The sequence below is a fragment of the Manis pentadactyla genome, chromosome 3, assembly GCF_030020395.1.
Source record: "Manis pentadactyla isolate mManPen7 chromosome 3, mManPen7.hap1, whole genome shotgun sequence".
Taxonomy (NCBI): domain Eukaryota; kingdom Metazoa; phylum Chordata; class Mammalia; order Pholidota; family Manidae; genus Manis; species Manis pentadactyla.
The window spans coordinates 94,462,125-94,478,765 of NC_080021.1; the positions used below are offsets into that span (position 1 = coordinate 94,462,125).

The 16,641-nt window shown below is 50.3% G+C and overlaps 1 protein-coding gene across 1 annotated transcript; it reads left to right on the plus strand.

Annotated features, from left to right (window-relative positions):
• Nucleotides 1–14,157: 14,157 nt before the first annotated feature.
• Nucleotides 14,158–15,055, plus strand: LOC118923909 (calmodulin-like). Its single transcript, XM_036908195.2, has one exon. It carries the CDS (start codon nt 14,296–14,298, stop codon nt 14,713–14,715), a length of 420 nt encoding a protein of 139 aa, XP_036764090.2. The 5' UTR covers nt 14,158–14,295; the 3' UTR covers nt 14,716–15,055.
• The last annotated feature ends 1,586 nt before the right edge of the window (nt 15,056–16,641 follow it).

The window sequence follows — 16,641 nt, forward strand, 5'->3', positions numbered from 1 at the left end:
GATTGGAGGGGGCACGCGTGACCTGAGAGTTTCAAGTTTAGAAAACACTTAATGGAATTAATTTTTGGTATTAAACTCTCCCATTTTTTTAAACAAGTGAGAATTTAAAATAGAACAAAGTGCTATTAATACCTTAAAACCAGTAGCCTCAGCACAGCCAGTGCTTTGGTCCCATGGACACTCAGAGGAAAGGCTCTCACGCCTTGGCTGGGGGCATGCAGTTGGGTGTCTTTGTGTGAGGTGTACCAAGCTGCAACACTACTGCCTGCTGGAGGTGTCACCTGGCCCCCAGGACTGCTGCTCTGTCCTTAACAGTTTCCCACTAGCTGCTCTTCTGTATGAAAAACCACTGCCCTGACATGTGGCCTCAAGAGCACCAGTCACATGATATACCATTCTGTCTATTTTTAGACCCAGCCATTGTCTCCGTGGAACCCAATGAGCACAGTTTGGTGGAAATAATATTCAGGAAATAATATTTGGTGGAAATAATAACTCTCCAATGCCCATAAAGGTATGGCTGTCCAGCCTACCCAACCGTCAGTGGGTTTTTGCTGGATCCTGAGCCTCTCAGCATTTGGCTGCATCCCCTTTGAGCTCTACTTCCATGGCCCTCTGCCGAGGGCTCAATCTTTGCTGACATGAAAACAGCTTCATGCCAGAACTCACTTTGGAACCTGAGGCCTGTTAACCTTAAGGTCTGCCTGGACTTCCAGTATAGCAATGGGGAAAGATACGGTTCTCACTCTCATGTCTCTGACTTGCTGTGATCAAACATTTGGAGGAAAGTAAAAACTACTTTTTCTTCAAATAAAAGGAGTGACTTGGTGAACCCCACTGTCACTTTCACCAAATCTGAAAGTGGACTATCGGGCTCTACATAAGGGTAGAAGAAAACCTGCTTCAGTGCTTGAAGGAGCCTCTGCTAGTATCCAAATTCCTGCGGGCTCTATTTGTCAATTCACCTGTGTCTCTCATGTTTGCATTTTAAAATCATGTCTCTTATTCAGTAGTAAGTAAAGGTATTTGATAACCTAAATACTATGGTGTCTCACCTGAGGGTTTCAGCCCCGGGCAAGTTCATTCTGGATTTGGTGAGACTGAGAAATGACAATGGAACCTTTGGGGGTAAAAAGGGGCTTATACCAAGCTTTATTCTCATGGTGGCAGATCAAGCGCTAGAATCCTGCCTCTGTCGTAGCCTCTGCCCCAGGTGCTGCCTCCACTCCAGGCTCTGCCCTCACCTCCAGCCTCTGTTCTCCTCCTTGGCTGCTTCCCTCTGCCCTTAGCACTGGGTGGAGCTCTTTTTATAGCAATACCTGCAATAAAGGCCTATTGCCAATGGGAGTGCAAGCATTCACCTATGCAGTAGGCTAAGTATTACATCATTACATGTACACAGTGAGTAGATTAGGACCAGGTGAGGATCCTGGCCGTGGACTTCCATTTTCCCTACATATGGACATTTCACATACTTGTGAGTTTTAGGATTAGGTCTCTTAAAGAGTAGTCATCAAGACTCAAATACTTTTCTTTAGGCTCTTCCTTTTAATAAGTTTATCACTGTCAAATGGCAGTGACTAACATGGAAAGAATATTTAACTAGATATTAGGAAAGATGGATCCAAGTCATGGCACTGTTACAATGATGTAATCTTAAAATATATACCTCTCCATATCTTAAAGTCCTCATCTCAGATAAGGATATTTCTAAGGTTCTTTCCAGTTTCAAGATTTTGTCAGGCTAAGTATTGATTAACTTGTGATGCTGCTTGCCTCTACATGACATATATAAATATTAGATTTACCAAATATTTTTCTTTATTCATATTTCCTATTAGCTTATTAAATATTCATTTAAAATTCTTTTAGTGTATATCCTAGAAGTTGAACTTATGAGCATCTGTCACACATAAGTGTTTTTACCACTTTCTGGATGATGAAAAGACCATAGAACACCTCACCTTCGTATACTACCCTTCTGCCTTTTGTGTATTGTTATTTTATGGTTTGATGCTCTGTGTATTTTAAACCCCACAGATGTTGATTACTATTGCTTTAACCAGCACCATTTGCTTAGATTTGCCCACCTGCTATGTCAAAGGTACTCTTCATTCCTTCCTGTATTACCATACTTCCATCTGGGGTCATTTTCTTTCTGTCAAAATAACTCCTTTTTCTATTCTTACTGTGGACCTGGGGTTGAGAGGATGTGACATTTGACTATCCAAAGAGTGAGATCGCCTGAGATGAGGATTTATGTGCTAGTTAAATGCGACCTTGGGGCAGGGACCCTCTTATTCACTGGGTACCTATAGGGTCAGGCATGGGTAGGTACTCAAATGTCTTTTAAATTGAAAAGTGCCAGGAGATGATCTTATCCACTACTTTATTGAATACCACCCATCTGACTTTACCATTTTATGTTCCTCTTCAGTCTCTCCCTAAAATTAAGTTGGATCTTCATATACCCTCTACCACCACAGAGGAAAAATGCTCCCCTTTCTAGGGCCATTTGTTGCTTTTGAACCTTCTCCCTTTGACTTACCTTCTAGAAGATTGCTCCTTCAGTCTCCCTTGTATATTCTCTCTCCTTTTCTTCATTGATTTGTTTTCTTCTCCCTACCAATATGTCAAGGTTCCCTCATTCAAAAAAAATCAACCCTTTTTGCTGGATTTTACTACTCCCATAATGTGCTGTCACATCTGTGCACTCTGCCAAACGTTGCAAAAGGATATGCATTCCATACCGCTGCCTCATCCTCTGCTTACTCCTCAACCTTTGTAACTTAGTGTCTTCCCCGCCATTCTACAGAAACTGTTATCTCAGAGACCACTGATTGTACTTTATTTATTAAAACAATGACTCTCAGCCTTCAGATTTCTTGACCGTAAGCATTTGGTTATTCTTTTTTCTTGAAACTTGTCCTTTGTCTCTTGTGGCCCTACCTGGTTCTCCTCCATATGACATCTCCACGGACTTCTCTTCTGCACTGTCTTTTCCTAGTGGAGACACCTTGGCCCTCTTCTCTGGCCCTTATGTATCTTATTCACGACCTCTGTGTGGGGGACATTGTAAACTCTAAGTTTTCCTTCTCTCTTGAGTTTTATACTAGAATTCCCACTTACTTGCTAGACCTTTCCTCCCAGATGTATTGCCCACACTTAAACCTCTAAGAATTTACCAATTTCCTCAGAAGAAATCTACTCTTCCTTTAGCATTCTCTACTTGCCTATTTGTGTCATCATCTCTCATAAGCACATTCTAAGTGATGTCATTTTTCACTGCTGTCTCCTTCTTGCTCTCAACATAGAATAGGTGCTGTCAACTCTACTTCTGTAATGTTTCAGGCATCCATTGCCTTCCCTTTCTTCCCAGTGCAGTCATCCTAGCTCAGGTCATCAAATCCTCTCTGTAAGTAGCATACCAGTCTCTAAATGCTTTTCTGCCTTCCACTTTGTCTTCCTGATCCATCTGTGACTGAACATTCGGAAGCAGAACTTGGATCATTCTTTTAACCTAGTCAAAGCTTTAAAAAGTCTCCATTGTCTTAAGTCTAAAGTCTGAACTCCTGCACATGGCATGCAGAACCTGTGCCAACCAGTTCCTGCGTAATTTCCAATCCCATCCATTACCATGTGATCCTGCATTCCATGCATCCAGACTGCTCACCATTCCCTAAGTCACAGTTGTCTCTCTCCCATGCCTCTGCTCTCCTCTATGCTTTCCCTCTGTGACCATGTGACGTAATGCCTACTTCAAACCCAGTTCGAACATTGCCTTTTCCATGGAGCCCCTTGGGATCCATTTACTTTTACCCCAGGATTTAGGGATAGTCAATACACTCTGAATGTCTCTGTCCATTGAAAATATTGTAATAAATACTCACTGATAAAATATGCTTGTTTCATGTGCATTCCCACATAGTGCTTTGAACTATTTCACTTTTATGTACATGTGTTATTTCTCTCTTCAGACACTGGAGGGCACTAGTGAAATGCTTAAATCACTGCTCAGTTCATATGTCTTGGTGTTCTGGAGGGCATTTATGAGTGTGCATATTCATACACTCAGCAAAGACCATTTAGAGGTTTTGTTTTTAAAAATCTACTAAAATTAAGATAAAAACCTAATTATGGATTAAATTGTTAAAATTCAGCTTGTGACTTACATTAGTTCTAAGTTTAGCAAATTTAATCACTTTTAAAGGGAATATACAAGAGTTTTTGGGACCCTCTGTAATCCCCTTTGCAATGGCAAAACTTAGGGAATTTTTGGTTCCTAAGACCAATCTTGGACTGCATTGACAAATTTAATATTTTTTCTTTATTTTTAAGGTCTTTGTCTGATGAATCTTGCCAAGTGCTCTAAGTAATTCTTTCAAAATCTAATGAACTATGAATAAGGTGATTAAGTACTTTGAAGTGTTCCAAACTGCCTACAAACTAGTAAGTTTTTTGTTTAAGATCACAAGTGTAAATTATTTACTCAATTTGCATATTTTAAAATTGGAATTATAAAACTGTGATTCTATTAGGCCAAATACTCTATAAAATATTATAAACACTGCACTTCAAATGCTCAGTGTGTACAGATTCCTTATCACAAGAACTTTAATATATCCCTGAGGACGATGACAGGGGCTGAGGATGAGTACAATGACAGGGAAGAGACAAGGTTGTGGCAACAGGGGAGTGAAAAGTAACAGAAAGAGGGAAATGGATTCCTAAGGTGGAGAGACAGAGCTTGGGGCGAACTCAGGGAAGGAAGAGGCGGGACCTGCAAGGCCTCAAGTAGCCTGGCCTCCTCTTCTGCTGGGAAGCAGCTCAACAGCCACCCACACTGGGGCCACTACCATCCAGGAACCCATCCCCTTCCTGCCCCCACTCTGCCCTTGCACCATGCTGAGGGGTGGAAATGTGTTGCCAAGCCTCACAGTGTTGGAGTTAGAAGGTGACAGCAACAGGAGCTGTCATTTATTAAACACCTATTGCCCTCCAGGCATGTTAAGAACACTTTTCCAAACCTCCCCAAAGCTGGGGAAAGGCACTGTGGTATGTCAGGTTGCAGTTCAGGCGCAGGGGCAGTGTGGTGGCATCAGGGTGTGAGCTTGCCTTCAGCCCCATCTGTCGCTCACCAGTGGGGGGACAGCAGGTTGATTTCTTAAGCTGTCTGTGTCTTTGTTTCCTCCTCTGTAGATGGGGAAGTACTCAGAGCAGGTGCCCCATGGGAAGGCAGTGGGGACCTGCACGTGGAGGGTCCACGACAGGGCCTGGCATCCGGGGGCCAAAAGCACTTCTGCCATCACTAGGGATAGAAGCCATCTGAGCACCATCAACAGGGCAGCGACAACGCAAAGCCACCCATCCCTGGCCATGCACCCCAAAGCCCATGTTCATTTTATATCTGAGGGAGTGTGCACAGTGGGGAGGGGTGTGGTGGAAATGCCCTTACCCAAGATTGGCCACCTGCTCTGTGACCGCCGTGGCTAGCAGCACTGCTGATGAGTCCCAGTGATGTGTCCACCCCAGAAAATGCTGCTCCACTTTGGAACTAAAATAGCCTCTGACAAGGGCCCTCCAGCCTCCAGGAGGTGTCCATGGTGGGAGCACCGGCTTTAAGTTCTGGCCCCACATGCACTGGCAGGCTGGGGGTGCTCTCTGCCCGAAGGTCCTGAGCCACAGGCACCACAGCAGAGCAGCTTGTCGGGGCAGCACCAACAGATCGGAGTGCCCACTGCTGCCAGCCCTCAGCTCTTCAGGGCTCTGCCTGGACTTTAAAATGCTCTTTGCTACTGATGGATCCATTTTACTTGAAATAAATATTCCAGATTTACTTTACCTAGGCTTCCCTCTTTTCGCTATGCTCACCAATAGAGATTTCGCTGCATTTTCAAAAAGCACAAAAATGCAGATTCCTGTCTCACTTAAACCCTGGACTTAATGAACAAGGATCATGTCAGTGGCAACCAGGAAAAAGGAAACATGAAAGGACCACAAGAGTTTTTATTCCTTTACAGCTTCCCTTTCCCTTGCACTCAAGTCTCCCTCCGTGAAGGTGAATTCAGACCTGCTACAACTGACCCAGGTTTACTCCCAGCTGGCAGAGATGAGTCACGGTGCTCGGTGAAGGCAGAAGGGAGCGCACAGGCGCCCCGTGGAAGGGAACAGATCCTTCTGGAGGCCTGATGTCAGCTGTCAGAGCTCCATGGCCCCTCAGCCCGGGCCAGACTCCTCCTCCCCCCTGGGACTGCCAGCGAAGACGTCAGTCAGGCCCTGGGGACTCTGCCCTGCGGGCTCGTGGTGTCAGCTGCGCTCCTCGTGGACAGAGGGGTCAGTGCAGCTCGGGGGATCCTCGGCCCATTGTCTGTGCAGGGCAAGGCCCTTCGGTGCTGGAGTGATGGAAGCACCAGGGTTTGCTGGGCTTGGGAGGGAGTGGCGGGAAAGGAGACAAGGGAGCTGTGGAAAGCTGGCTGAATCAGCCTTGCCCGAGGAGAGGAGAGTGGGTGCGGGGTGGCTGGAGCGGACCCCGCCCTCACTTGGAGACCAGCACGCGCACGAATTCCTCATAGTTCACCTGCCCATCGCCGTCCACGTCGGCTGCCCGGAGCATCTCGTCCACCTCTTCGTCCCTCAGCTTCTCCTCCAGAATGTAGAATGATGATGTGGAAGGTATAGACGGCATTCCTGGTGGAACCCTATCCCAGGTTTCACAGGAATGTACTGAGAACAGACTATGTGTCAAGTTCATTTCCTGAGTCACCTCATCTAAAATGTAAAACAGACTCCAGTCACTAAGTGTGAGAGGAGGAGCCGAGACTGTACCTCCACCTCCTTCTGGCACAGCTCTGGTCTCACCATCCTTCCATGGCCCCCTACCCTTCTGCCAGATTGAGGACAGCTCCTGGGCAGTGCTGGGACATTGCCTGCATGCATGGTGGGGCTGTGACCGCACAGTGAAGGCCCCTTCTGCTGCTCCTGCCAGGCTCCTGCTGTCTTCCGTGGCCAAAGGAAGGACAGGTGAAGTGGTCAGGCACTGGGAAAGTCAGGATGTAGTGCCAGAGAGATGGGCTCTGGAGTAGGTGAACATAGACTCAAATTCCTGGCTCTTTCCTGAACGAGTCTGGTGACATTTCTAAGTTTCAGTTGCTTCATCCATAAAATTGGAATAAACTATTGAGTGAGGACCAGATGAGGTCATGCACGCAAGCCCTTACCATGTACCTGGCATACAGAAAGCACTCCGTGCACCAACATGAACGTCTCACCTTTCCCTCAGGTAGATGGGGCAGAGGCATGGACGTGCCTCTACCCAGGTTAGGCAAGCAGGTGTTGTCAGGCTGGAATGGATAAAGGATAAAGCTGGTGGCAACTGCCATTATTGGCCTCTGATGCAAAGGGTTTCTGAAATCCCATTACCAAGGGTGGCAGGAATAACAGGTGCCATGTCTTCTCAGGCACAGAGTTGTGCCTTGACTGGGGGCTTCAGAAAATCATAGAAATGCACATGTCACTAATACACCAGAAACTAGTTAAGGCTGATACGAGGCTCCAGAGCAGGAGAGAGCAACTTCCCCAAAAAAAGGAAGCTCTGGTCAAGAGAATGATGAGAAACAAGCTCTGGTAATAAGAAACTCAGTAGGTTGGACAAGATGTTGGGGAAGAGAGGAGACCAGCTCTAGTGGCACAGAATGAACTTGTAGGGTTTTATGATGAGGAGAAAAGAGAAGACCTATACTATCAACAAGACATAAAATCCTCTTGGCCAGTGGACACATGAGTGCTTCTTAAACTGTAAGAGAGTCAAACAAAGAAGTGGGCCTAGGAGGGGAGCCCATCACAGGAAAAGCTGACAGCAGTTAGAGTCAGGGGGTGAGACTGTGGGACATCTGGGCTGGTGAGAAGGTTACAGAGTGGCTGGGAAAAATCTAGTGGTGGATAACAACTGAAATATGGACATATTTTTATAATTGAACATTTGTGCAACTGCAGGGAGATCCAAGAAGAGACCTGAAAAGGTATTTGTGGCTCATAGTCTTTGGAAGTACAATGTTAGAGATCCAGGCAGTGGTGAGCAGTAGGGGCAGGTGGCCTAGAAGAGCTAAGAGGTGTCTGGTGAGGGACAAGGAGTCATGTGCACCTGGGAAGTAAGTCATCATAGGGTGGTCAGTCCATGTAAATGCCAAGTCGCTGGGGCACATATTTTGCTTCCAGATTCCCTCCTGAGTAGCCAGTAATTCTCTTGGTTCCTCAGTCTCCTAAAGGGGATTAACCATGCCAGCTGTCACTGTGATTGGCCCCAGGAAAGGGTCATTAATAAATGAATATTGAGCATTGTTCACACAAGATGAGGTGCTGGGGGAAAGCACATTTCTCCTCTTCAATGCAGTCATTTCACAGTCAGAAGATCCAAGGAGCAGAGAAAGGTCTGGAGTCTTAGACCATGGTGGGAACCTTAAGCCAGGGGAGAGGGGCAGTAGTTCTGGGACACATTCAGGCACAGGGAGGAAAAGCTGGACCTGGGGCATGCTCTGGAAGCAAGGGCACCATGAGTGCCCAGTGCATGCATCTCCCCTGAGTCAGGAGCACCCACACTCAGTCTCTGAGTCCATGCGCAGCAATGCTGAGGGCCGGGTCCTGGCAGGACCCTACCTGGAACTGGGTGGCAGAGGTTAGTCTTGACTGCTTCTGAGCTTGTTGTGTGAGTTAATTACCTTGGCCACTGACATGAAGGTGGTGAGACCAGCACGAACCAGAGCCAGGAATTGCAGGGAGAGTGCCATGGCATCGGCCCCCACATTCACCCAGCTGGTGCTCAGCACCCAGCATGTGCAGAGAAAGCAGCCTGCCTCTCCTTAGGCCTGGCCAGGGAGACAGAAACTAAAACAGAGGCCCACACTTGCCACGCTCAGCTGAGTGCCTGGACCAAGTGCCATGCGGGAAGGGGAACAAGTGGGAGGGCAAGAGCGGCCTCCTGGTGGCGCTAAGTCTGGGGTGATGGCAGGGTATGGCCTGAGACCGGCCGGAGGTGGGACGGGCTGCCAGTACACCCTGAGGGGAGGGCAGGTTACGGAGGGCTCCACTCAAGGAAGCACGATGGCCTTTGGGGCTGATCTTTGCACCCTGTCTCTGAAGGCCACTCCAGTCCCTGCCTCTGTTTCTCTTCCTTCTGACTGCAGACAGCCAGCTGTAACTGGTAGCAAGCACCAGCTTCCCTCTCTGGACTGTACAGGGACAGGAATCTAGGGGTGGGGCCAGGCCCTCCTCTTTCCTTCACTCTCCCCAGTCTTGTCTCCCCTCCTCTGAACACAGTCTGTCTGGGCTGCAGCTCCCTGCAGACTCTGAGCCTGGTGTCGGCACTCAGTCTGCCTGGAGCTGCATGTGACTATGCCTACCGCGTGGAATTTTTGTGCTCGGAGCAGGCAACTCGGTGAACATGGCTCCCACTGAGGCAGTGGGGCAGTCAGTGCTGGTCCCCGTCTCGTCCTGAATCTGGCACACGGAGGACCCTCTCCTAGAGGATGACAGCCTTCCCAGGGGTCACCAGGCCACCCCTCTCGTCGGGTAATGACGTCCTGCCCTGGTTAGGCCATGAGCTTGCCAGGCAGGGGTGGGGCCAGTCCTGCTCTCCCAGTGCTCGGCTCCCACCTGGTTTAGCCAGTACCCCCTGTCTCTGCATGCCAGTGTTGCCAAGGACAAACATGGAGGAAATCAAGTACTACACGATCTTGTGCCTGTCCCTGTCCTCTGTTTTGTTATGCCAGAAGTCCATTAGGACCCAGGAAGTGTAACAGCTGACCAGGAGACAGGAGGTGGGAAGGACCAGTGAGAGGAATTACTGCTACCTGGGCACGTCCAGAGTGTGACCATGCGCCTGCCTCTCTCCCTGAGGTACTGCTCATGATGACAAGACTGAGTACTCCACCTACTTTGTTTACAATGATGGGAAATAAAACATATTATATATACTTTAGGAAGGTTTCCATAAGACGGTTAAAGTTCAAATGCTTGGTGTTTAAAGAGCCAAGTTCCTGTTACCTGGAAAATACCTTACTCAGAGCACTTCTGGCCAAAAGTGCTAGATAACTGGGGTGCCATTGTCAGCAGGCCAGAATGTGTGGGGGCTAGGAACAGACAGGGGTGTGTGCCCTGCAGAGTTGCCAGGTGTGCCACTGACCGAGAAGAGGTGCCCAGTAAGTCTGGGCAAACTGTGGGCACTGGCTGCAGCCACGCCAGCAGACAGTTCTGAGTGCAGAGCAAGCAAACGCACAAGCCTCACAGCACACAGGCATGTGGTAGGTCTCTCTTGAACATAATCCCTATGAGAGTAGGGCCTCTGCCATCTCCGAGGTGACTCTCTGTTAGCCCAAGAATCATGTCTTTGCCTGGACAAGGGTCTAAAGTGGAAAGGTGACGTCCAACTCCTGAGTCCTCACAATGTGACCATTTCCTGGAGAGTGATGTCCATCCCTCGATGAACCAGTGCTCCGGGCTGCTCACTAGGAATAGAAGAATGAGCAGGTCAGACCTTGTACCACTGACAGCAGGTATTTAACATGGTCTAAGACTTTCTGAGAGCTCAGAATAGCCACTCTGTCTGCTTTGGCCTGGAAGATGCCTGCAGGCAGTGGAAGTCTGGTGAGGGCCCAGCAGAGACCTGGCACTTGGGTGAACGGGCGGATGAGTGACAGTAAAGCTCCTATTAATGTGCGTTCACTCTGTGCCATGTACTGAGTGAACATTTTCCCTGCAGCTGGCTTAAGTATCTGCACCTCTTAGAGGGTGGGAACTGGTACTATTATTTCCTGCACAATGCAGGCAGCTGGTGCTTGGGTGGTGAACTCGCCTGCCCCTGCACACAGCCCATGACCTGGGAAGCCAGGGCCACAGCCCACAGCTGCCTGGTTCCAAAGCCCGAGATAAACATGCTGTCCCAACTGCTGCAGCTTTTAGTGAGTCCTGAGGTCAGGTAGTGTGTGTCTTCGACTTCAGTATGTCTTCCCCTTCAGTATGGGGTGGGATCCTCCAGGGGCAGCACACAGCTGGTGTTCCTACTGCTCACCTTGAGAGGTGGCAGAGGGCAGCTCTGTGAAGCTGGGACTCCCCTGGGAATGGAGGGCCCTGCACAGGCTCTGTTCTTGTCATCATGAGCCCTTGTTGGGAGATGAGGAGCCCAGGAGTCTCCCAGACCGGCCTCACTGGTTTCTCACCAGTATTTCGCCCACAAAGCCAGTCATGGGAGGCCCCATGGTGTCTCTGTTCCTGAGTCACGTCCTGTGGACACTGGAACCACCTGCTCCTTTCCCGCTGGCTCCAGGGGCCCCTTTTGCAGCACACAGAGCCCCCCATGCAGCTGCCATGACTCTGTGCCCCTCAGCATCTTCCCCTGTCTCCTTCACTCAGCAGGGGGAGGACATACACTGATGTGGGCCATCTTCTTATCTCACCTCTCTTCCTGAGCATGCTTTGTGCTCTTCCTGATGGACACCCTGCTCCCACGACACAGGGAGCCTGGCAGAGTGCACTCCGAGCTTTCTCCCACTCCCTCTGAGAAGCTGGGCTGGGCGCTGCACCCACCTGCAGGGGAAGAAAGGGCTTAATCAAGCTTGCTTAGATTTTGGCACCAAATGCCAAACTGTGCCCCTTTCCCCAGCCCCAGGTTTGACTGTCAGATGCCCTGTGATGTTGGTCGCTCATGGGCAGCTGGCTCAGTGAGGCTGAATGCTCGCCTACTGAGGCTGGGGGCTGGGTCTGGAGGGGTAGAGAGACGACTCCAGTGGGAATAAAACTCTGTTCTAGGGGAAGCAGGAGGACCAAACAGTGCATGGAGGATGGAGAGGCACTCAACCAGGGTCTAGATCTCTTCCCAAAACTCCTGGGTGGCCTGGGCACAGGACTTCACCTCCTGAGACTCCATCTCCACACGGAGACAATGAACGTCAGCTAATCATCACCTTCCTGTCCCGTGATGACCCTCAGCTTGATGCTCTAAGTAGAAGCCTCCACTCTGCGTGGAACTCCAACTGTTAGGGCTGCTGTCCTAGAGCTGACTAACATTTAGAGACTTGGACTGTTTGATGTGACTGAAACCCCCTGGCACAAAAGTTTAATTTATCAGCTCAATCAAGAAAGTTTAATAAAATGGAGAGTGAGGTCCCCTTCAAGGGGACGTTATCTTGAGTGTTGGTTTACTTCAAACAGAAACCAGCTTCCTACTAAACATGAGGTTTATCATAGAGGAATAACACCTCCCGTTGATCAAAGACATTTTGATCTTTGCTCCTGGTGCCCTGGTTAGATACGGTGGATGCATTATCCTATTTTATAGATGAACGTATTGAGGTAAGTTTCCAAACCAGGGAAGGAGCTAGAACCAAGCGCCCAAGTCCCCTGATAGTGTCTGAAAAGCTTTCTGTTGTTTATGATGTGTTACTTAATGCCAAGGGAAAATAAGAAAATAATAAGCATGTTGGATTTTTAATCACAAGTCCTGCTAATAAGATGAGAAGAAAAGGGGATTTAAAATATGGATTTATATCTTCAAATATTCTTTAAAAATAGATGAATGAAGGAGCTGAGCTGATCCTGGCTGTTGGGAGCCCCACCCTTCCTTTGTGCTTACCCCTGAGCTGGTCTCCCAGGTGGACCCTTAGTTCCACACCATACTGCCTTTCAGTTTCATTGAGAAATTGGTTTCTCAGTATTTGTGGAGGCCTCTGTACAATTCCAGCACAAAGATGAAAGAGCAGTCCTTCAAGATGTTTCTACAAAGGGAGTTAGGCCACTGGGGTCTTCCTTTGTGTCTCTCTCCACATTGTGGTGCCCTGGACCTGGGGGTCTTGGTGTTTGTGTGCAGGGCTGAGGGTGGGGAGGTGTTTGCCTGGCTGTCCTACAGGGAAGGAGACAGTTCTCAATCTGTTCAATGGGTGAACCAGAGAGAGATGGAATTGGTTACATTTCTCAGGAGGAGAACAGAGCAGTTTTATTCCTTACTTACAGGCAGAGGTCAGGCAAGTCTTGGGGAATTAGAGGGATCAAGAGGGGATCTCTCAAGAATGTCACTGTTGGGACCCCAATGTAATGGTCCCCTCACAGGCTTGGGTTTCACTTGCTGAGGACTTGGGGACAATTCCCAAGGTCTGAGCTCTCCATCTAAACTGCTACTCAGGGCACTGGGCAGAGCTGATTTCCTTCCAAGGAACAGGTAAGGTTGTGGGCCCGGAGGCACCCAGCCTCGGTTTCTGCACTTGGGGCTGATTCTGAGCACATCTGCAGGCCAGGCCAAGTGAAGTTCACTGTTTCAGCACCAGGTCCACATCCTTCTACCCCAGCCTCTTCAGGGCTGGCCTGCTCCGGCACCCAGCTCTCCTGCGGCTCTCTGGCAAGATGGGTTCATGCACATGGACAAGCGCCCCTGTCCCTCCCGTGTCTGCATCAAGAAACTTGGACTTGATAGAATGGAATCAAGAGCCAGGGCCCAGCAGAGAGGTACTCTGGGAACAGACAGCCATTTCCTCACCTCTGAAATCACATTATGGACATTTGGTCTCACAAACAATCCCCACTGTGCTCCTTGTTCTGAATACAAACCCACTCCCTGCTTTCTCAAGCACCAGGTGGCTACCGCGTCTCTGTCTATCTGGCCTGGGAATTTGGTGATGCCCATTGTTCCACCTGGTAGGATTCCACTCAATTCTTCCACCATCTGCCTCCACCAGCCCTGCCCTGGGGGACAAGAGCTGGACCAGAGCTGAACGGCAGCCCCGCAGGAGGAGAGCAGGCGCACCACACACAACCTCCCACCACCACATGGGGCCTGCTGTGTCCTCTGAGGGAGGGCCCTGCCCCTTCTCAGCCTCAGCCTCTGTGTGCTGGGGAAGCTGTGGTGAAGCGCTCAGCTTGGCTGGGCCTCTGTGAGGACAAAGGCTTCTGGAGCAGCGTGGTGAGCTGTGGGGCCGGCAGAGGCCGGCTGCCCTGGATGGCCCCGTGCTGGCTCCCTCCAGCCTCTCCTGGGCGGGCCCTGTTACTCGGTTCCTGCATTTCTTGTCTGCAGCTGGCTTCTCGTCCCTCCCTGGGAGGAGAGTTTGGCCTGGGGACATGGGAAGGATGGGGAGCCTCCCTCCTCCCTTTACTCTGACTGCAGAAAAGGAGGGGGCTCCCACCTATGGCAAGGCACTGCTGGAGCTCTGACCTCATACAGACTCGGCCTGGCACCCTGACTGCGGGTCCCCAGCTCTGACGTGGGCCTGTTGAGCTGGCAGCAGGCTAGGAAGCTCCGTGACACGAGTGAGCAGCATGGAGGAGCAGCTGTCTCAAGAGCAGGTGGCCGAGTTGAAGGAGGCCTTCTCCAAGTTTGACAAGGACGGGGATGGCAGCATCAACACTCAGGAGCTGGGCGCCGTGATGCAGGCCCTGGGCAAGAATCTGTCGGAGGCCGAGCTGAAGGAGATCATCAGCAAGGTGGACACAGATGCTGACGGCGTCATCAGCTTCCCAGAGTTCCTGGAAGAGATGGTCAGGAGGATGAAGGCCTGGAGGAAAAAGCAAGGCCTGCAGGAGGCCTTCCGTGTCTTCGACGTGGACGGCAACGGCTACATCAGTGTGGACGAGCTCAAGCAGGTCATGGCCAAGCTGGGTGAGGAGCTTTCCCAGGAGGTGCTGGAGGCCATGATCCACGAGGCTGACATGGACCAGGACGGGCAGGTGAACTACTAGGAGTTCGTGCGCGTCCTCTCCCAGAAGTGAGGGCCCAGCCACCTCTTTCCACCTGTTGCTGGTTCTCATGCTTTTTTGGGGTCCCTGCTTTTGTGGTGGGGTATAAAGGGAGGGCCTGGGTGGTGGGAATTGCCTGCCTGGTGGGAAAGCCTTGCCTCTCTTGGGCCTGGGTGCTGGGCCCCTGGGGCTCCTTGGGAGGGAGCCCCTTTGCCGTGTAACCCTAGGCTAGTTCCTGCTGCTTCTCCCTGCAGGGGAATGGGGGTGCTCCCTACCTCACAGGGCTGCTGTGAGGAATGCCAAAGCCATGTGGTGGTCAAAATAAAAGTAATGTCAGCTCCAAGAGTGCGTGCACTGGTGTTTGAATGTTTGACTGGGGAGTGTTAGGTCATGGGTCCCCCAAACACTGGTGTCTGGGGTTCCTTTGAGTCTCTGTCCTTTTTCCTTGGCCCTGGTGGGAGAACCAACCTGAGTTGGCTTCTCTGATGCCCATAGCAGAGGAGTGTGTAGGATCATGGGAATTGGAGGGGGGATGGAAGAGGCTCAAGGGTGTGCCTGAGCTTCTGAGTCAGGACCAGGGGCCGAGTCCTCTACTGCTGCCCAGACCTTCTTGGCTGCAGCCCCTCTTGGCCCCTCTGTGAGCTGGAGGCTCTGAAGTTGTTCCCCAGGCTGGGGGCGGAGATGCCCCACCCTGGAGGGGCTGGGAGACAGGGGCCCTGCCTGTGGTTGCTCCACCCACCCTGAGGTCAAGCAGAGCTGTCCTTTGAACTTGAGTTTGGAACACTGCTGTGTGCCTGTGAAAAATTAGACCCATTTGAGGCAGCCTGTCTCAGCTCTGAGTTTCCAGGCTCCCTTGTCCTGATTCTGAGAGACCATCTGCTCCATGGGCTCAGGCAGCTACCTGGAAATGGAGGCCCAGGCTGGGTAAGGGAACAGTTGGGCTTGGAGTAAGAGCTGACTCGTCGGTGGTGCCAGACTGACATGGAGCAGCCGGGGAGGTGAAGGGTCACCTGGGCTTGGGATTCAGAAACACATCATTTTTCAGCATGGTCTGTAACCAGCCCCATGCTCTGGGTGTCACTTAATGGTGGGCTTCTGCTTCCTGCTTCATGAAATGGGTTTTTCTTGCTTTTAGGGACATTTTTGTTTTTGGTGATGGTGCTTTTGTATCTTGTCCTAGCTTGTGCCAAGTCAGTGGTTCTCAGCTCAGGGTGGAGAGGCAGAGCTGGCTTACCTGGGGGTTATTGCAAAATACTGGCTCCCTGCCAGCCCTTTATCTGGCATGGGTGGTGGGTGAGTGACAAAGCACATCGGTTTGTGCCCAGTGGGTGGAGCAGGGCTAGGTCACTGAGGTGGGGCTGCTGTATGGATGGATTTTCTTATCTTTCTCCCCTTTGACATTTCAGAAGGTCGCTCTGGTCCCCTGTGACCCTTGCACACTGCTGACTCAGGGGCTGGCCAAGTGCCTCTGACACAGTCAGTGCTGTACACGGTGAGGGGAGGTCCTGGGTGGTGGCCAGTGTGCTGGGGACACTGGAGAAGGAAGGAAGGAATCATGTGAGTCCTACAGGTCTGAGCTGGGATGGGGATGGGCTGGTGAGGTGTGGAATCCGATAAGAAAATGGGGCTGGCAGCTACCAGACCGCGTGTGGGGCATCTGAGGGGCATGGGGTGACAAACGCTCCCTCTGCGTCCAGGATGGGGTGTTTCCCTCTGGAAGGTCCCAACCTCTTAGAGACACAGGTCACAGAAGTCTGGGTTTCTAAATTAGTGAGTCCTAAATGCCAAGGTGATGCAACATGAAGTTTTTCTAAGCTTTGTGTGGAAATGAGAAAAACCAAGACTTTTTGTCTAAATGTATTCCTTTTTTTGAATTCTAAGAATATGTTCTTTCTATATTTTCTGTGACAAATGGCCTTTCTTTCATGA

What these genes read in the sequence shown, in the direction of transcription:
- LOC118923909 (XM_036908195.2), top strand. Translation starts at nt 14,296, where the DNA reads ATGGAGGAGCAGCTGTCTCAAGAGCAGGTGGCCGAGTTGAAGGAGGCC.